Source organism: Sylvia atricapilla, chromosome 13, assembly GCF_009819655.1.
Source record: "Sylvia atricapilla isolate bSylAtr1 chromosome 13, bSylAtr1.pri, whole genome shotgun sequence".
Classification (NCBI taxonomy): Eukaryota; Metazoa; Chordata; class Aves; order Passeriformes; family Sylviidae; genus Sylvia; species Sylvia atricapilla.
In genome coordinates this window covers 316,838-335,626 of record NC_089152.1, presented here as the reverse complement: position 1 = coordinate 335,626, position 18,789 = coordinate 316,838, and the positions used below count along the sequence as shown (strand labels likewise).

General features: G+C 60.9%; 3 protein-coding genes across 6 annotated transcripts; 1 reads left to right on the top strand and 2 right to left on the bottom strand.

The window, feature by feature from the left end:
* The first annotated feature begins 58 nt into the window (after nucleotides 1-58).
* PRC1 (protein regulator of cytokinesis 1) lies at nucleotides 59-5,882 on the top strand. Of its 4 annotated transcripts, none has more exons than XM_066328117.1 (14): nucleotides 59-404; nucleotides 594-726; nucleotides 1,043-1,165; nucleotides 1,508-1,741; nucleotides 1,818-1,988; nucleotides 2,202-2,351; nucleotides 2,570-2,717; nucleotides 2,802-2,938; nucleotides 3,180-3,275; nucleotides 3,392-3,538; nucleotides 3,907-4,008; nucleotides 4,199-4,309; nucleotides 4,900-5,085; nucleotides 5,647-5,882. In XM_066328117.1, the coding sequence occupies exons 1-14, from the start codon at nucleotides 319-321 to the stop codon at nucleotides 5,719-5,721; spliced, it is 1,899 nt and encodes a 632-aa protein (XP_066184214.1). In that variant the 5' UTR covers nucleotides 59-318; the 3' UTR covers nucleotides 5,722-5,882. The 4 variants fall into 4 exon arrangements, with proteins under 4 accessions (XP_066184214.1, XP_066184216.1, XP_066184217.1 ...); XM_066328119.1 differs by having other exon boundaries at nucleotides 60-404; nucleotides 3,907-4,017; nucleotides 4,900-5,049; XM_066328120.1 differs by having other exon boundaries at nucleotides 61-404; nucleotides 3,907-4,017; nucleotides 4,900-5,008.
* Nucleotides 5,883-7,291: 1,409 nt separating this feature from the next.
* On the bottom strand, nucleotides 7,292-12,213 carry RCCD1 (RCC1 domain containing 1). Its single transcript, XM_066328128.1, has 7 exons — nucleotides 12,055-12,213; nucleotides 11,404-11,752; nucleotides 8,565-8,686; nucleotides 8,308-8,412; nucleotides 8,046-8,198; nucleotides 7,854-7,883; nucleotides 7,292-7,654 (listed from the first exon to the last, which is right to left on the bottom strand). Exons 1-7 carry the CDS (start codon nucleotides 12,209-12,211, stop codon nucleotides 7,512-7,514), a joined length of 1,059 nt encoding a protein of 352 aa, XP_066184225.1. The 5' UTR covers nucleotides 12,212-12,213; the 3' UTR covers nucleotides 7,292-7,511.
* Nucleotides 12,214-12,289: 76 nt separating this feature from the next.
* UNC45A (unc-45 myosin chaperone A) lies at nucleotides 12,290-18,492 on the bottom strand. The gene is made up of 20 exons (XM_066328115.1): nucleotides 18,390-18,492; nucleotides 18,105-18,263; nucleotides 17,700-17,736; nucleotides 17,415-17,590; nucleotides 17,224-17,316; nucleotides 16,833-17,000; nucleotides 16,470-16,638; nucleotides 16,069-16,239; nucleotides 15,794-15,965; nucleotides 15,310-15,610; nucleotides 15,058-15,152; nucleotides 14,817-14,958; nucleotides 14,510-14,650; nucleotides 14,223-14,350; nucleotides 13,998-14,064; nucleotides 13,695-13,808; nucleotides 13,483-13,598; nucleotides 13,274-13,391; nucleotides 13,034-13,189; nucleotides 12,290-12,840 (listed from the first exon to the last, which is right to left on the bottom strand). Exons 1-20 carry the CDS (start codon nucleotides 18,399-18,401, stop codon nucleotides 12,580-12,582), a joined length of 2,796 nt encoding a protein of 931 aa, XP_066184212.1. The 5' UTR covers nucleotides 18,402-18,492; the 3' UTR covers nucleotides 12,290-12,579.
* Nucleotides 18,493-18,789: the final 297 nt, after the last annotated feature.

Below are 18,789 nucleotides of genomic sequence, written 5' to 3'. Positions count from 1 at the left end.
GTGTGTTTGAGGGTGGGGACAGGCGGGCCCGGTGGAAGCCGTGGCGCAGGCGCGGGGGCGCGCAGGCACCGCCCGGGACGCGGGAGCGCGCAGGCACCGCCCGGGGCGCGGGCTCCGTGCGCGGTCGCGGCGCGCAGTCAAATGGCGGTCGCGCGGTGGCGCCGTTAGCGGCGCAGGACGCGGCGGCAGTCTCGCTCCAGATTGGCTGGAAGCGCCGAAGGCTCTGCACTACCATTGGCTGGGCGACGGCTTGGGGCGGAGCAGAAGCGCGGCCGGGTTGGGGGCGGGGCCCAGTTGACGGTTGTGGGCGGGGCCGCTATGGCGCGGCAGCCAATCAGCGTGGGCGGGAGGGGAGTTCGAATCGGCAGAGCGGCGGCGATGGAGCGCGGAGCGAAGAGAAAAAGGTGCGGGACGAGGAACCGGGAATCGGGGGGAACCGGGAATCGGGGGGAACCGGGAATCGGGGCCGCGGGTACGGCTGGGCGGAAGCGTTGGGAACCGCGGCGAGAGGTCCTGGCGGGACGGGCGATGGCTGGGGAGGCTCTCCGCCCCCGAGCCTGTCCTTGGCTGCTGACGGCCCGCGGTGCCCTCAGCGAGGTGCTGGCGGCCGAGGCCGTGTGCTGCCTGAATCGGGCCATGGCGACGCTGCGGGACATCTGGGAAGAGATCGGTATTCCCGAGGAGCAGCGCCTGGAGCGGACTGACGCCGTCAGGAAGCACATCAAGGTGAGGGGCGGGGGGTCACCGGTTCTTCTGTTGAGCCGCGTACCTGCTGCAGTGGGGGACCCGAGCAGCTCGGAGCTCACCCAGCTCTCTCGGGGCTCCAGGACGGGGCCGCCCAGGTCTGCTGTGGGAGCACCGGGGCTCCCTGCCCGGCTGTTCCCGCCCCTCTGCCCTCGCCCCATGCAGCCCCGTCCTACTGGGCTCCCCACACTGCCGGCACCTCACTCGGGCCCAGCCGTGCCTCTATAGCCGTGGTCCTCACCCTGCCCTGCCCGCTCTCCGCTCCCACACCCTGCCTCTAACCACACCTGTGCTGCAGAATCTCCTGGACATGATGGTGGCAGAGGAGGAAAGCCTGAAGGAGCGTCTGCTAAAGAGCATTGTCGTGTGTCGGAAGGAGCTGGACACCCTGTGCAAGGACCTCCAGCTCGGCTCCCTTGAGGTGAGGTGTGGGATCCTGGGGTCCCTCTGGCAGCTAGCTGCCTGGCCTCTGCCTGGGTGTCGGAAGAGGCCAGAGCTCACAAGGCAAATATCTATTCAAAACTGCTTCTCCAGGTGTTTGGTAGAGCCAAGGGCTTTGTGGCTCTTCACAGGCCAGGCACTGGTAGTGGTTGTGTGGTGTCCTCCAGTGCCTTGTGTTGCATGTTGCTGGTGTTCATGCACCTTCCTGGGGAACATCTTGCTCAGACCCAAGCCTGGTGGCCTTGGTCTTTGTATAAAAACCTAAACCATGAGCCAGGTGCGAGAGAAGTGTGGAACAGAGCTGATTTCTGGCCTCTTGCAGATAGAGGAGGACTGTACCATCCTGCAGATGGAGAAAAACCTGCGCACACATGTGGAGGTGCTACAGAAGGAGAAGCGTGAGCGGAAGCAGGAGCTGAAGGCCCTGCAGGAACAGGACCAGGAACTGTGTGACATCCTGTGCACAGATCTGTTCAGCATTGACACAGAGAGTGTGCCCAGCCCGGAGGACCTGGACCGCTACAGGCGCCATGTGGCCTCCCTCAACACCCTGAAGGTGAGCCTGGAGGGTGAGGGGATCACTGAGGGACCCACAAGAGGCCCCTGGTTCCTGACACCACCCTCACCCCCAGGAGCAAAGGTGGGAAGAATTTGTCACCAGCAAGAGTCAGATCGTTCTGCTCATGGAGGAGCTGGACCACACCCCAGACACCAGCTTTGAGCAGGATGTAGTGTGTGAGGATGAGGAGGGGTTCTGCCTGTCCGAGGACAACATGGTGGCGCTCCAGAACCTGCTGCAGCAGGTATGTCATGCTCTGAGGCAGCGTTGGGGGCTGCTGTGTGTGCTGGCAGCAGCTGCCACCGTGACGTAAGGGCAGCCACGAGGTTTTGGCACAGCTGTGTGTCAGAACTCCCCTTTCAGGGGGCTTGAGGAGATCTCCTGTGCCAGGCTGTGTGGCTTTGGGGGTGCAGCAGAGCCCAAGGCAGTGCTGATCCCCTGCTGCCCCTCCCCACAGCTGGAAGGGCGACGGGCCCTGAACGAGGCTGTGTGCTCGGAGCTGCGCGCCAGGATCGTTGCGCTCTGGGAGAGGCTGCAGATCCCACAGGAGGAGAGAGAGTCCTCTGCCATGCACCTGGCTGGCTCCAGAGTCAAAACCAGGAGAGCGGTAAGAGCCCTGTTGTGCTCACGGTTGGAGGGCTGGGGGCAGCAGCTCTGGGGGGTCTCATGCTCCTGGTTGCTCGGTGAGGGGAGCAAAATCCTGCCTTCAGGGAAGGAGGAACTGGAGGCTGGTGCTGGCAGGTGCCTCATTCTAGAGAGCAGCTCACGCAGAAGGGTTGTTCTCCCCCTCTTCCTGCCTGACCTGTGCTCTGGTCCTGAGGACAGTTGCAGCAGGAAGTGGACCGTCTGGAGGAGCTGAAGCTGCAGAACATGAAATCCGTGATCCAGGCAATCCGGGCAGAGCTGACTGACTACTGGGACAAATGCTTCTACAGCCAGGAGCAGAGGGAAAGCTTCAGCCCCTTCTATGATGGTAGGTGCTGGCTGGCCAGGCAGCTTTGGAGAGGGATCCCAGGGGTTCCAGCAGCCCCCTGACCTGGCTATTCTGCCCTTCCAGAGGATTACACAGAGACTCTGCTCGAGCTGCATGACGCTGAGGTGGGCAAAATGAAGATCTACTATGAAACACACAAAGATCTGTTTGAGGCTGTGCAGAAGTGGGAGCAGAACTGGAAGCTGTTCCTGGAGCTGGAGGTATTGTCCAGGCAGGAGCATGCTGGGTCATGGGTCAGTGTGTACCTCTGCTCCCATGGGGAGCACTGTGGGAAGGAACAGGGAGATGCTGGGAAGTCATGGCGGGCCAGTGCAGGGATGAGGTGCTGTGTTTCAAGCACTGGAGTGTTTGTGCAGGGCTGGCTCCTCTCCAGCTTTCACCATGTGAGGTTGAGAGGATTGGGTGGTGTTTGTGTCTCTCCTCACCACCCTTCTCTACCAGAGTAAAGCAAATGACCCCAGTCGCTTCAACAATCGTGGAGGAAACCTTCTGAAGGAGGAGAAACAACGAGCAAAGCTGCAGAAGACACTGTCTAGGGTAGGTCCAGCCCTGGGGAAGGACCTGTGGTCCCACTGATAGAGGAGAAGGGATCCTTGGGTGTGGGAACACCTGTGTTCAGGGCAGCCCCTACACTGCCCTCATGTCCTGATCAGCTGCAGGAGGAGCTGGAGAGAAAGGTCCAGGCCTGGGAGCAGGAGTTCAAGGCAGCTTTCCTGGTGAAGGGACAGCAGTTCATGGAGTATGTGTCGGAGCAGCGGCAGCTGTACCATCTAGAGAAGGAGAAGCAGAAGCAGGAGCGGGTGAGTACAGAGCTGAGCATGTTGGCTTCTGCCTGGGAATGTCCCTGCCTCCTGCCTAAGACTGCTAGCCCAGGGGTGTCCCTGCTCAGTCCCAGCCACTGCCCCAGGCTCTGCCTGCTCATTTTCAGCTTGAGAGTGGTAGGCAGTGGGGCTGGTGCCCAATGCTGTTATGTCTGCTTGGGCCCAGCCCCTTTCTGGCCCCAGGTGTGCCAGAGGTGACACTTGGCCCTGGAGACCTGTAAATCCCTGATGAAGTTCCTGCTGTGTGGCTGTGCCAGGCTGCCAGCAGGGCAGTGCCCAGTGGCAGTATCACACAGGTGCACCAGCTCCATAGTGCCCAGGTGTATAAGTGCAGGTGTGTCCCACAGCACCTGAAGAAGAGCCAGGAGATGGAGTCGGAGATGCTGTATGGCAGCACCCCACGGACACCCATTAAGCGGCGCATGCTCAGCCCCCACGCTCCTGCCAAAGTAAGCAAGGTAAAATGGCCCTGCAAAGCAGTGTGGTGTGAGCTGGGTCCTGCCTGGAGCTGAGCTCTCTCTGGGCTGCAGCACAGCCTTGGGCTGGCCTCGGCCCCGTAGGAAGGTGTGGGGAGGGGTCGTGGTGCTGCAGCCCCAGGGGAAGCTGTCCTGTGTGACGTGTGCTCTGCTTTCTCCTCAGCTGCATGCCATCTCCAGCATCAGCGCCACACCCAACAGCACTGTTCGCTCAGCCTTGAGGGGACCCATCTCCCACTCGCCCACAGCTCGGCTGCCACCCTCCGGGAGGAAGGTGAGGGGTCTTGGGACAGTCCCTGCCCGGGGCTGGGCTGGAAGGGACAGATGAGCTGAGGTGGTGCAGCTCTTCTTGCTGGCACCCCATGGTTCACTGCCTCCCCTGCTGAGCTCCTGGAGGGACAGGAGCCCGTCTGTCTGCAGTGTGCTCTGTTGGGGCTGCTTCCATCCTGCTGGGGTGTTTCTAGGACCTGAAGGACGAGGAGGCGGGTGCCAGAAAATCTTTCTCTGGCCCAAATTTCTAGTACATCTGTTCCATAGTGCTGAGCCTGCAGCTTGGGGGAACCTTCAAAATGTGTGTGTGCTGCTGGCCAGGGCCTGAGCATCCTTGTCTAGTGAGTGGCATCCCTGCCTATGGCAGCAGGGGTAGAACAAGATGGGCTTTTAAGTCCCTTCCCGCCCAAATCATTGCAGGATTATGTAATTCTCTGCTGTATGTTTCAGGGGCCAAAATTGGACCCCTGAGTCTGGACAGTTCCTGGAGCCTGACACTGCTCTGGCTCCTCAGAGTGATGGGCACTCAAGCTGCCACAGCTCTCCCACCTCTGCTCAATTCCTACATCCCATAACTGTCACCTCTTTCCACAGCTTGGCTGGGCCCGGACCCCCACCCGCAAGGCAACAAAGACCCCCCGACCTAGGCTAAGGGAACAGAACAAGGAAAATATGTCCCAGCTGGATGGAACCACCCTGAGCGGTGGGTGCACCCCCAGAGCCCCCGCCCAGCGTAACCAGAGCGTTAATTCTGTTGCCAGCACCTATGCTGAGTTTGTGGTAATTCACCTCTTCTAACCCCACCCCTCACTGCACAGCACAGGCCCTTTGCTCCCTCCTGTGTCCTCCCCTGGTGTGCCCACACAGCCCCCTGTGTCCTCCTGCCTCTGCTGTGACTCCCTGGGGAGAACTTCAAACAGAGTTGGTGGCAGAGGGCCCTGAGCAGCCACTGGGGACAGGCCACAGCCCAGAGGACAGGCTGTGGTTGGGGATAGATCCAGAAGCCCCTGAGCGTGGAGTGAGCAAAGGCTGGAGGGGAGGGCTGCTCTCCTCTCTCAGGGTGGGGGACCTTGGGGGGCCCTGTCCTCCCCTCAGGCTGGCCTGAGCCAGAGATTACCCACTGTGTGACACTACAGGAAGTTTTTTACTTTATACATTTTAATAAAGAAAGGCATTAATGTTCATTGGCTACAAGTTACACAGTTCCCATATTAATTTGTATTTTATCCCCTTTTGGCAGCCTGGCCTTGCCTCTCTCTGTCCTCACTGAACTTGAGGCAGCAGCTGAACTGTGACCTCCCCCCTTCCCTCATCCCTCTCTCTCACTTGTTTTTTCCACAGCACGGACTTTCAAAGGCTTCCAGTTTTGAAAACACCGCTAATGTTCTCAACTCCACCACCACCCATTCTTCGTGATGAATCTCTGCTCTAGCATGAGGCCCTGCTCTGGCAGCGATGCAGAGCCTGCAGCATCTCCTGCTCCACTTTAATCCTCCCCTCCGTGGCTTCTTTAAAAATGTGCTTTTATTTAAAAAAAATTTCTAGATGTTGTGAATAAAGTTCTTGTACACACCCCAGCTCTGAGTGTATTTGCCGGGTCCCTGGAGTTTGTGAGGGCGATGGAAGGGGCGGGGCGACCCAGAACCGGGGGCGTGGCCAGAGGAGCCTCCGCCAATCAGAAACTGGACTCAGGCTGCAGTCCTATTGGCCAAGCAAGTCCAGCAGCTTCAATCTGTGTCCTGACTGGAGCTCCGATCCGCGGCCTGATTGGCTAAAACATCTGGCGCTTCAAATACTGGGCACTCCAAGCTCCTGATTGGCTAAACACAGAACTTCCAATCCGATCCTGATTGCTTTTTCAGCCAATGGCTTCAAGCGGTGCCCTGATTGGCCGAACAGGCTTCCGCGTCCTGGGCAGCCGTGAACGCTGCAGCCTCAGTGTCCGGACCCCCCTGAGCCCCTCTCAGCTGCTTGCTCTCCCCCTGCCCCTCTGAGCTCCCCACCAGGACTGTGGAGGCAACCACAGGGTGAAGGCCACAACACTTGTGATACAACAAAACAGCAGTTCTATGCGGGAAGCAAAAGCCACACAGAACCAACCAAAACCAAGACTCCATTCCCTCCTTCCGCCTGGCACTCACCATCCCCAGGGCTGGTGCTCGGCCTCCCCAGGACAGCAGGGCCCCGTCACGGTAATGGTAACTTGGGGACAAAACCGATATTGCTCAGAGTGATGCCCTAGGTCGCAGCTTGCATATTTTTCAGATTCTGTGCTGGTTAAGTGTGTAGCTCTGAGCTTCATATTAAGTGTTAAGTTCTCTTCACAGGGTAGATAGGCAAAACAAATCCTTTTTCAGATAGAGACCAAGGACAACCATTAAAAGCTTCAGGCCCAAAAGCATAAACAACGGTGAACTGAAGAGAGCAAACAAGGAGAACAGACTTCATAACCTGAAGCTGTAATTGGACAATTAACCCCAATACGCAAATGAACAAAAAACTTATGGAATTGTGAAACCTTGTGAGCAGTTGTCCATTTTGTGACTTTTTTTGGATCCATCCTGGGTGTAGCCCTGGCCAGGCTCTTGTGCTGTCCAAGGTGTATTCTTTTAAAACCTTTCAATAAATAACTACTTTATTATTTTAGCTCTGTCTGGTCTCTGTTCCAGGTCAGCCTCTCAAGGCATCATGAGCATCACCCCATTCCTTCTCTTTCAATACTGGCCATGATGCCACGTGGTCTGGGATACCTCTGGGGTCAGCTGGGAGTCCCCTGGTGTGTCCCAGCCTCCCAGAAGTTCCTCTGCAGCCCCCAGAGGAGCAGAATCAGCCTCAGCTCTGTGCCAACGCTGCTCAATCACAACATTCCTGAATTACCACCGTGTTCACACAGACCCCAGCCACAGCCCAGGGCAGTCCCTTGCCCCAGGATAGCTTCATTTGAGCCAGATAAGCTGGAACATCTCACACACACCAACACTGCAGCCCTTATGGAAAAGTTAATTTAATAAACACATCCAGCCTGTCCCAGGCTGACAAAGCGGCAGCCCCACTCCAGGGTGTGAATCAGGTCACTGTGAGCTCAACTCAGCCCCATCCTGTGCCACGGGGGGCTGCCTGCCCTGGCCCAGAGGACACAGTGGTCCTGGAGCTGTGCCCAGAGTCTGCCCTCATCCCCATCTGGCAGCACCCACGGGCTGCAGGTCTCACGGCTCCTGCACACGTATATAGGTGGTCCAGGGCCCACACACCACCTCTTCCACCCGCAGCCCCTGGGTCACCAGGTACTCAACGCGGCGTGCCTGGTCAGAGCTGATGTTGTTCCCGTGTCCCAGCTGTCCGTATTTACCTGCACACACACAGTCATGACATAACGTGGCCCCAGGGCCTCACAGGGCAATTGCTCCTGGTGTTTGTGGGGAAGGAGGGAACACAAGGGCCCCAGCATAGATGGAACTGGTAGTGACAAAGGAGCCAAAGTGAGAGAACACGAATCAGAAGCTGCTCCTAGGGAGGTTGTACAGTCCCAGAGCAGAGACACCACTTACCCCAGCCCCAGGTGTAGAGCTCCCCGCCTCCTGCAACAGGGACAGAGCCATCAGACAGCACCCGGTGAGCTCCATCCCCTACAGTCCTCCCCCTACCCCAGGGGACACTGCCCACCGGGTCCTGGTGAGCCCTGGCACTTCTCAGTGCCCTTGTCGCCAGAGGTGCTGCCCCCTGCCCCACTGGACACTCACGTGTGACCACGGCTGTGTGTCGGGACCCACAGCTCACCGCGCTGACCTCCAGCTCCTGTGGCAAGTCCAGCAGTGCTGGGAATGCCTGGATGGAGATGAATGCAGCATCCTCTGCAGCCAACTGCTCCCGGCAGGGCATCAGCTTGGTGCTCCCTGCAGAAGAGATAACACCAGCACTGCTCACAGGCTCAAACTGCGCCGAGCTGCTGGGGCTGTGCAGGAGCCAGCCCACGCTGCCCTCAGCCCGGCCAGCAGCACTCACCTGCACCCGTGCCCTCCTCTCGCGCTCGCTCCTCCGCCAGCGCTTTGGAGGGCAGAGCCAGCTGCCCTGACTCATTCCAGCCCCACACGTACAGGTCTCCTGCCTCTGTGGCGTGGGGGGAAAACGCATCGGGCAGAGGTTAGTCCCGAGCCCCACTCACTGGCAGCACTGTGTGCTCCAGGGACAACAGCCCATATCCCCTGAGCCAGGTCCCACATGCTGCCACCAGCACCTCCACGCCCTGCCCAGCCCCTTACCGCTGACGCTGGCCGAGTGCCACCCGCCCGCGGCCACCGCCTGCATGGGGACCCCGCCCAGCGCCTCCACCAGCCGCGGCTGCACCTCGGACTCCAGCAGCCCGTGGCCCAGCTGGCCATGCCTGCAGGGACACAGAGGGACAGACAGACACGCTGCCCACGGCCTCCAGCGCCCGTGCCTCCTGCCCACAGCCCCCACCGAGCCCTTCCCGCTGCCGCCAGCCCAGCTCCAGGCTGGCAGAGCCCGAGCAGCTGAGGGAACAACCGCAGCTGAGCAGAAGAGTCAACCCCAGCAATAGGGAAAGGCCAAGCACCAGTGGAAGAGTGATGCCCAGCACCAGACCACCAGCTACAGCCAGGGCTCGGTGGGCAGCAGTGGGACACAGCACCAGGGGCTTTAGTTGTCAAAGATGGGGCAGAAGCAGGAGGAGCTGGCAGGAGCTGCAGGGGGTGAGAGGAGCAGCTCGGCTGCAGAGTGGTGCCTGTTTGGTCTGGGGAGCTTCAGTGTGACAGCTCAGGAATCAACAGCAGTGCTGATGCACGGCACTGGAAAGGCTCTTCACATTCCATACGGGAAACCTACAGAGGACTGAGGCAAAGAGACATTGAGAGCCGAGGGGTAGGGAAGGGCATGCTGCAATAGGAAAGTGGCTCTGGGCAGCCCCTCACTAGAGGGCAATGGTGACCACAGCCAGCAGTAAGAGCGGGGCTACAAAGGGGTGAGCTGGGCCAGCACCTGGCTACCACAGAGCACAGCTGTCACACTTGCGGGACACAGCGGGCACAGGCATGTGTGAGAGGATTCTCAGCCGCGTTGAACAACCAAATTCCAAAAGAGTTAATCCTCAAGTACACGTCTCCACATGCAGAAACCTTTCCTCCGAAGGGAAGGCAAGAAGGATCAAATAATGTAGCATCTGCAAAGCAACAGCTGCTGATATAAACTGAGTGTTGCGTTTGCCATGAGCTGTGTTTGCTACCAGCCAGCCAGAGCCAGCAACCAAAGAGCAGGGACTGAGGAGCAAAACACTCAGAGATGAGGAACAGGAAGGGCACTGGGCCAGGGCATGCAGCTCTGTGACACTGACTGATGATCAGCGCTGGGTTTGTCTTCCATAAGTAGCAAAGAGGAACACAGCAACCCTTCCACTCTACAGATGAGAACAACTAGTTCCTCTGGCTAAATTTCATCATGCACCAGCAGAACTCAGGGATCCAGGGAAGGGGGACCTGTAGCTTGGCTCTCCAGCACCTTCTGGTAAACCTGACTGGGGCAGCAAATACACAGACAACCCCCTAATGAACAACTGTCCCAGGGTGATTTCATGATGCTTGTATCCCCAGTTGTCTGTTCTGTTTATGCTGCATATAAGTTTTGCACCTTTAAGGCTGGTTCTGAGAGCAAAGAAGGGGGAAAAGAAGCACAGTTTGTTTTCAAAAACTGCATCCAGTCCTCCACATCCTTCTCCTAGGCTGTTTTCTGCAGCACAAACAGACAGAGGGAGAGAGCTCTCCTTTGCTTTTTAGGTTTTTTTTTTAGCTAGCTGAGGCAGTGAAGTTCCCTAGACTATGATTTTTCTTTTTCTTGGAACTGTTCAAAACTACTCTAAACTGAAAACCCAAAAGAACACACCTATAACCCACCAAAGCCTAGGATGCTGCATTCCAGCACTGGTATGCGCTGTATTCCATCCTTTTATGCACTGTATAAAAGACTAAGCAAGCCAAGCTACACCTCACGAAAAAAACTTTTTACATTTGCCATCTCTTCAGAACAGCAAGAAATTTTATTGTTTAATATTATTCAATTTTTATACTTGTAAATACTTTGCTTATTAAATAAACAGCCTTTTTCCACTTTTCTCCAAAGAAATATTTTCCCAAACCAATTTAGGGGAGGAGCGGCTTGAATTTATTTTTCAGAAGAACTATATTCAGAAATTTCCTTCCAAAATTTACCCTAAGCAAAAAAAAAAAAAAAATACAACAACAAAAGCCTTTGTGAGAATAAAGTGAGCGGGACCACCAGCTGTTAAATGCACCCAAGTTCAGCTGCTGGCAGGGCGCTGGAGGCTTTTCCCAAGGGATTCACTCCCCTCCCACAGGCTCTGCCAGAGAGACCTGGCACTGAACTGCCACAGACTGATGGAATCAATCTCCAGCTCAGAAACACAAGAGCTTTGCTGCCAGCTGATGCTTGTGTGGCAAGTTACAGAGGAGCAGGGACAGAGCAGGGACTTCCACGGTCACACAGAGACCCAAGTGTCCTCAGAGAATGCCCCGAGGGAGCCAAAAGCTCAGCGCAGAGGCCAGAGTGAGTAGCCAGAGACCCAGCACATAGAGAGGACAGAGGGCTGCCCGTAGGGACAGTGAGGGTGGACTCGGCAGGGAAAGGGGCACGGCCAGGCCAGCGCTCCCCACGAGAAGCCCTGAGTTGGAATGCCTGTGCCCGGGGGGCCTGGCTCATGTGAGGGACAGATCCCACCCGCATGTGGGTGAGCACTGGGGACCTGCAGCTGATATCCCAATGCTTCCCTCAGCTGCAACCTCGTATCACTCCCAAGTCCGCCCCATGGGAAAGTCAGGAGGCATATCCTGGCCCCCGGCAGTGTGCGCAGGCTAACGGGGGCTCAGCCCCTGAGGTGACCCCTACACCGACACCCTCTCACCTGCCCTCCCGCTAAAGACTCCCCGCATCCCCCACATCCCTTCTGCACTCTCATGCCCCTTCTCCATCGCCATCATTCTCTCTGCATCCCACCAGCACAGCGCTTGTCCCGGAGTGCCCGAACGCCCACCCGCTGCCGTCCCTGTCCCGCACCGCTGTGCCCCTGCTCACCTTCCACCGCCCCAGGCAAACACCTCCCCGGCGGCGCCCAGCGCTAGGGCGTGCTCCGTGCCCAGCACCAGCCGCCGGGCCCGCACGCCAGCCGGCAGCGCGGTGAAGAACGGCGGCCGCGGCGTGGCGAAGCCGCCGGGCAGCAGCGGCAGCGGCTGGCGGGGCTCCGGCGGCAGCTCCCGGCTCCAGGCGGGCTCGTCCCGCAGCGCTCCCCGCAGCGCCGCCTCCCTCGGCCAGGCGCGGGCCGCCGCCCGGCCCCGCAGCACCAGGTGCGTCTCGGACGGCAGCGCCTCGGCCCAGCCCGGCAGCGGCCGCCGCAGCCCCGCGCTCCGCACCTCCAGCCCCGCGCCTGCCGCAGCGGCATCTCAGCCACGGGCGCCGGGGACGGGAACGTCACCGGGGCACCAGCGGGGAGCACCCCGCGGGAACCGGCGCGGTGAGAGGGCTGGGGGGTCCCATCCCGGGGGAAGCGGTGTCAGGGGAAGGGGAGCACAGGACGAACCGAGGGGACCGGCGCGGCAGCGCACGGCGGGAACGGGACCCGCCATCGCGGGGAGCGGCAAGGGGAGGCGGGCACAGGCCGGCCAAGGGCCGCACTGCCCCCGCGGGAGGGACTGGGACCGGGGCTCCGGGCGGGCCAGGGGCGCTCACCGGTGTCCACGACCACGTAGCTCCAGGCGGGCCACACGCGGGAGATCCCCTCGGGGCCCGCCTCCAGGCGCCACGGGCCCGGGCCCGGGCACGAGTCCCCGGCCGCCTCCTCGGGGCTGAACCCGAAGGCGAGCCAAAAGCAAGCGGCCGCCGCCATGATTGGGGCGGCACCGGGAGAGGAGGGACCGGACGTGACGGCGGACAGGCGGACGGACAGACGGACGGAGGCCGGGCCGTGGTCCAAGAGTAGCTTTAGTGTTACCGGTGGGCCAAGCTCCGCCGCGCCGGTCCCGCACCGGGTCGGCCCTCCCGGCTAAGGCAGACGGTGGCAAAGGCAGCGGCAAGCCCCATGCTCCCCCTCGTCCCGGGCACCGGGCGGGCGCCGCCGGCGGCAGCGCGGCCCCAGCCCCGGCAGTGCTGAGCCAGCTCTGCGTGCAGCCAGGCCCCGCCAGGGCCGCCCCGAGAGCAGCGTGTGAGCCCCGGCCTCGGCAGCGTGTGCGGCGTGTGTGCCAGCCCCGTGGGCCCTCAGGCGTGGCCGGGGTTGGGCTTGATGAGGCCGTACGCCACTGCGTGTGCCAGGCTCTCCTGGGCCGCCTGGGCCACCCGCGGCTTGTCCTTGTCCTTGGCAAGCACGGAGAGGATCTCCAGCATCTCGCTGGCGATGAGCTGCTCGGCCACCTCCCGGGCAGCTGCCATCATGTTCATCACCACCACGGCCCCACGGTGCTGCAGCTCCGCGCTGGGGCTCAGCAGCAGGGCCTGCAGGATCTCCAGCCAGTGCACCGTCTGTGGGGGAGTGGGGCCAACATCATCATGGACCCCAACACAAGGGTCCCAGCTCCTCCCCTGCAGCCCCATCTCCTGCACCCCTGTGCCCAAGTCACAACAGGCTGTCCTGTCTTCTGGGGCCAGAGCTCCAGGCCACTGCAGGGTGCTGTCCCAGGGTCTTGGGTGCCCCCAGCCAAGCCTGGGCACTCACCACCTGAGGAATCCGCTTGCAGATGGGGGGATGCAGGGCAGTCAGCATGGCCAGGGTCCCCGAGGCTGCCCGCCGCAGCTTCTCATCCTCCTCCCCACTGTACAGGACCATCAGCTTCAGCCGGTCGCTGCCCTCAGCCAGGAACATCTCCTGCACCTGCAGAGAGGAAAGAGGAGGGATGGGGTGGGGCTGTGGTGGTCCAGCAGCCCAGCACAGACCCCAGCCCATCCCGGCCTTCACCTCCTTGCTCATGGCCATGTTGCACATGCACTCAGTTGCGGCCAGCCGGATCAGCTCGTGCTCCTCAAACATGTACCCCTCAATCATGGGCACAGCCCGCTCTTTCAGGATCTTCTGCCTGGGAGGCGAGCAGGCAGTGAGCACTCCCTGCCCAGGGCAGCCTGCCAGGCCCAAGGAGACAGCCAGCCCCCCTCTTCCCTCATCCCCACCGCAGCCTCTCGCTGATGCCAGCCAGGTTGGTCAAGGCCATCAGCCCCTCAAAGTTCTCCAGGCCTGTGCGCTGCAGGTGCAGGAGGCTGACCAGGGGCCGCACCACCTCATAGATCTGTGGAGACAGAACAAACGGGACTGAGTCAATGCCCACTGCTGCCCCCACATAAGCCCCTACTTAGCAAACCCAACCGCCAGCCCCAGCACTCACCCGCTCCCCAGGGAATGCCATCTCTGGGTTGGAGGTGATGGTGATCTTTGCTAGGGCCTGTGCTGCCTTGGTCTGCCCCACCTCAGTGCCCTCCAGGGACAGTGGGATCAGAGCCTGTGGGCAGAAAGAGCAGCTTGCCCTGCAGCCAAGGCCACAGCACCCAGGGCAGCCACAGCATTCCCCAGCCTCATGTCCAAGGGAGCCAGTGCAGCCCCTGCGAAACCACAGAGCCCCAGCTCCCCCAAGCCCCAGCAGGCCCTGGAGTGGTGCAGGGCAGAAACACAGTGGGGTCCATGCTCTCACCTTGCCTCCTCCCTGAGCAACCACACCACCCCGGTCTTCTGCCTCCTCCACCAGCGCCAGGAACACTCTAGGGACCAATTGTGACTAGTTGCAGCAGTTGGATAGCCACAGCGGGCCCAGGCTGTGCCAGACTCCTGGACATTCCCCCGACTATCCAGGAGCTGGCCTTCACCACAAGCAGGATGCCAGGAACCCAGCTCCTTCCTGTCCCCAGCACGGCCGCACCTGGAGATCAGCTCCCGGCAGGAGTTGGTGAGCGCCGGGTTCTCGCTCTTCACCATGCAGGCCAGAGCCGACACCACTCCGGCCATCAGCAGCTTCCGCACCCGCCGCTTCACGAACTCTGGCTTGTCCTGTCCCCCACAGGCAGGGCCACACTTGGCTCAGGAGCACCCCGGTGAGGTGCCCGACCCCACCCCTGCGGGCCTCAAGGATACCCTGCCCACACCTGGGGCCCCAGGCTGTGTCCCACCCACCCAATCTCCTCCCAAGCACAGCTATGCCCTGCTCACCTTGGGGTGCTGCTCCGGAATGTGCTGCTTGGCATACTTGGCCAGCTCCAGCATCTGCGGGTCTGGCTCCTCATGGTCATAGCTGTTGGTGCAATTCACCAGCGTGGAGGCAACAGCATAGAGCACACTCCTTTCTTCTGACTGTGTTGATAGTGGGCACCTGTCACACTCGCAGCACGGAGGAGCAGCCAAGACTGGCGCCCACCCAGCTTCTCCCACACATCCCACCTCAGAGCATGAGCCCCACACCTGCTCCAGCATATTTTTCTGGTGCCAGGGTGCCCACCCCACAGCTCTTGGTATGCACCTTGGCCAGGTGGAACATGGCCTGCATTGCTGCCTTGTCCTCCACAAACTCCTCCTTGACATCTGCATCGAAGGTGAGGTATGCCAGGCCCTCTACAGCCCAGCGCCGCGTGCCTGCATCGATGGCCTCGTTGCAGAGCCACCTGGGAGAGTGTTCTCTGAGCCTGGCTGTGGACAGCCCAGCTGCAGGGAGCCCAGCTGTGGGGCACCTTGCCCGTCCCCCCACACCTGGCCCCGCTCACTTGCGGCACTGCTTGGCCAGCTTCATGGTGGATCCCTCGGCAAACTGCTTCATGCTGAAGTCTGTGCCTCCAGCAGATCCCAGCTTGCAGAGCCCCTGCAGCCAGGAACAGTGTGGGAGAAGGAACGGATATAGACAACCTGGTGTGTCTCCTGGACCCCCAGCAGGGGAGAGCAACGCTGTGACTGGTGGTCCCACACCCCCAGCCCACCCTAGGGCCCAGCCCCAGCACAGCCTGTCCCACTGTGCTCACCACAAGCGCACGGATGCGGATGCTGTCCCTCTCGCTGTGCTTGTAGATCTCCTTGAGCAGGTTGACACCGTTGGCCATGATGAAGGAGGCACGCTTGGCCTTGTCAGCTGCGTGGATCAGTGCCTCCACTGCTACCAACTGATGGGCCTCAGAGACAGAGGCACAGAGGGACAGCACACTCTCCATGATCCCCTCCAGCTCTAGCACCCTGTTCCCTGCGTCTGAGGGACCCTGCAGCAGGCACGACACTGTCTGAATGGCCCGTAGCTTTCCCGGCAGCTCGTGCCCCTCGAACCAGCTCCTTCAGGGAAAGACCACCAGAAAGGGTCATGATGATCCACCTGCCTCTTCCTGCCCCACCTGCTGAACCTCCCCCACAGCAGGTCCCCACTGGGTCTGCAGTCAGCTTTAGCACTGAGGGTTACAGGTGCTGCCAGGCTGCAGGTGATAAAACCCCCATCACCCCCAGGACACCCTGGCTCACCTCACATAGTCCTCACACATACGGTGGAAGTTTTCCCTCTCAGCATCACACTTCAGGTCCTCATACAGTTTGCTCAGCAGAACAGAGGTGCTCATCCGCGTGTTCTCTGTCACAGGCAGGCTGCCCGAGCTGCCACACACTGTGCTGCCCACCTCCAGGATTTTCTTTAGGCCTGGGAAACATTAGACAGCCCAGTGAGGGGGACAGTGGCATGTGCAGACCTGGGGCAGAGGAGTACAGTGCCCCAGCAGGACACTGCTAGCCACTCCACTAACCCTGGTCAATCACCCAGAGGCTCAGGCTGTTGTTGGTCTCCTTTGGTGACTTCCTGGGCACCACCTTGATGAGCAGATTGAGGGCATTGTCACGGCCGTGCGCTGAGGCTCCTTCCAGCACTAGCAGCTCCAGGAGGTGCTTGATCAGCAGTTTCAGGTCCCTGGAGGAGTCTTCCAAAAAACACAGTGCCCAGCAGTCAGCACCCTCTGTGAGGCATGGCCTCACCCCCACTGTGGTACAGCTGGCAGAGATGCTGCCATGACCAGGAGCTTCTGCCTCCTGTTAATCCTGGATCAGAGCCCAGCTTTGCTGCAGGGAGCAGCAAAAAAACCCCCATGGCATCTCTGCACGTACCTGGGCTCTCCCCGTACAACAGCCATCCAGGGCAGCCCACACTCACCCAGCACCACTGCATCCTCCTTCCCACGGAAGTCTTTCTGCAGCCCCTCCTTCAGGGAATCGAACATCACGTGCAGCAGGTTGCAGGCAGCCAGGGACACCTGCTCGTGCTCCACACCCAGCACCGCTGCCAGACGGGGTGCCCCCAGTTCTGCCAAGATGGCCGCAGTCTGCAGGTACAAGCACACCTGTCTTCCAGAGGCCTTGGGGAAACCTTGGCGTTTCCCAGCCCCTTATCAAGATGGTTTCCTCTCACAAGTTCAGGGCTGGCATGTAACAGCTCAGAACTGCCCTGTCTGACACTGTGCAGCCTCCCCAGCACGGCTTTCCCCTGGGCCCAGCCGCGGGGTGTGGTGGGACCTACACGAGAGCGGTGGCCGGAGCACAGCCCCACCAGTGTGCGCAGGGCTGCCAGCATCAGGTCAGCCTTGGCCGTGTCCAGCAGCTGCATCAGCAGCCGCACACCGTCGCTCTGGAAGATTTTCTCTGCTCCAGCCTCTTCTCGTGCCAGCACAATCAAGTTCTGCGCAGCCTGGGGAAGGAGAGTTCTGTCTGGGTCACAGCAGCACACTGTGCAGAAGGAACTGCTGGCAGCTGCAGGCACCCACCCTCCGCCCCTGTCTTGGGGAGCGTTCTGTGGGGAGCCAGCCTGGCCTGCCCAGGCAGCACCACTCAGCCACTGCTGCCCAGCAGCAACAATCCTCCCCTCCTTTCCTCCCAGCCACAGCACTGTGCCCCGCTCCCTGAGCTCAGACTTTCTGCTTCTTGTCCGCATCCTTTTCATCAAGATCCAGCAAGATCTGGAACATCTGCTCTACTTTTGAGTCTGTGCAGGACATGGCCTTCATCTGCAACAGAGCAGAAAGAGTGGCTCAGTCCTCCCCACCTTCTCCTGCTAACCCACAGCCACAGTGGGCCAGCAGCCCCCTGCTGCCCCTGTACTGACCTTCTCGTGCATGCTGCTGCCCAGGGCACGCAGGGCCTCCTGGAAGGCCTTGTTCCTGGGCTCCAGGCTCACACAGCGCTGCAGGTCACTGACGGCCTGGTCCAGGCGGCCCAGCTGCTGCAGCGCCTGGCTGCGCCGGAACAGCGCCTTCACGTCCCGGCCGTCAGCTTCGATGGCTGCGCACAAGGGGGTCCATGGCAGAGCCCACGGCCTGCCCCAGCCTGGCCCCACCTGCCCCCACGGGCAGCTCAGAGGCTGGTCCCCTGCAGCCCCCACTGACAGTACCTTTAGTCGCATCAGCCTCTGCCTTAGTGTAATCCTCCTGTGGAGAGACAGGAGAGGGAAATGCCTGAGCACTGCCGGCACAAGCCCCACACAGCCTACACCCCTAACTTTGGGGGCTGGGGACAGAATGGGAACAGCATCACTGGAGACAGTGAGCCAACACCGTCGGACACCCTGTCTTTCCCAGAGCACAACCCTCAGAGGGTGTCCAGGGCGCCCTACGGCCCCTGGTGCTCTTCAGGCACTTCTGGTCTACTCAAGCTCCTAAAGTTCCTTGCGTTCATCCCCTGCCCCAGACACAGATCCCCCGTAAGAGATCAGGGACGCTGTGACTGCTTGGGAACAGCCCCAGCCAGCCGGGCAGGTTCTTGCAGCGCCGCGGTGACGCACCCGCCCAGCGCTCACCAGCTTCAGGTAACACGCGGCCCGGTTGCGGTGCAGCACGGCGCGCTCCGACGCGGCATCGCTCAGGCTCAAAGCCTCCGTGTAGGCAGCGAGGGCGGCTCCGTGATCCCCCGCCTGGAACAGCGCGTTACCCCGCGCCCGAAGCTGCTCCGCCGTCACCTGCCAATGGGCACCGGCTGGGACACGGCCCTGGGCCCGCACGGGCGGCTGTCCAGGGATGGCCCCAGGGACAGGGACCCCCCGGGACAGGGACCCGCCCGGCCCGTCCCGCCCGGCCCTGCTCACCGGCTCCTCCATCGCGCCGTACCCGTGACGTCACCGCCGATCGCCTGGGGAACCCGGACGCCTCCGCCCTTGTCACGTGACGGGGCGCGGCCGGGGCCGAGCCTGCAGCGCCGCCCAGCGGCCCGGCGGTGCCAGCACCGACCACCGGCAGCCCCGTGTGTGTCCACGCGTGTCGCCCCCAAACCCTGTACCTGCGCCCCGCTGCTCCTCGGAGTGCGAGTGTCCCCCCGAACAGCCCCCCGCACTTAACCCCGGAGCGGGAATGTCCCTCCCCGTACAAGCCCTGTACTTAAACCTGGGGAGCGAATGTCCCACCCGTACAGCCCCTGTACTCAAACCCGCGGAGCGAGTGTCCCCCTTTAGAAACCCCGTACTTAGCCCCGCGGAGCGAGTGTCCCCC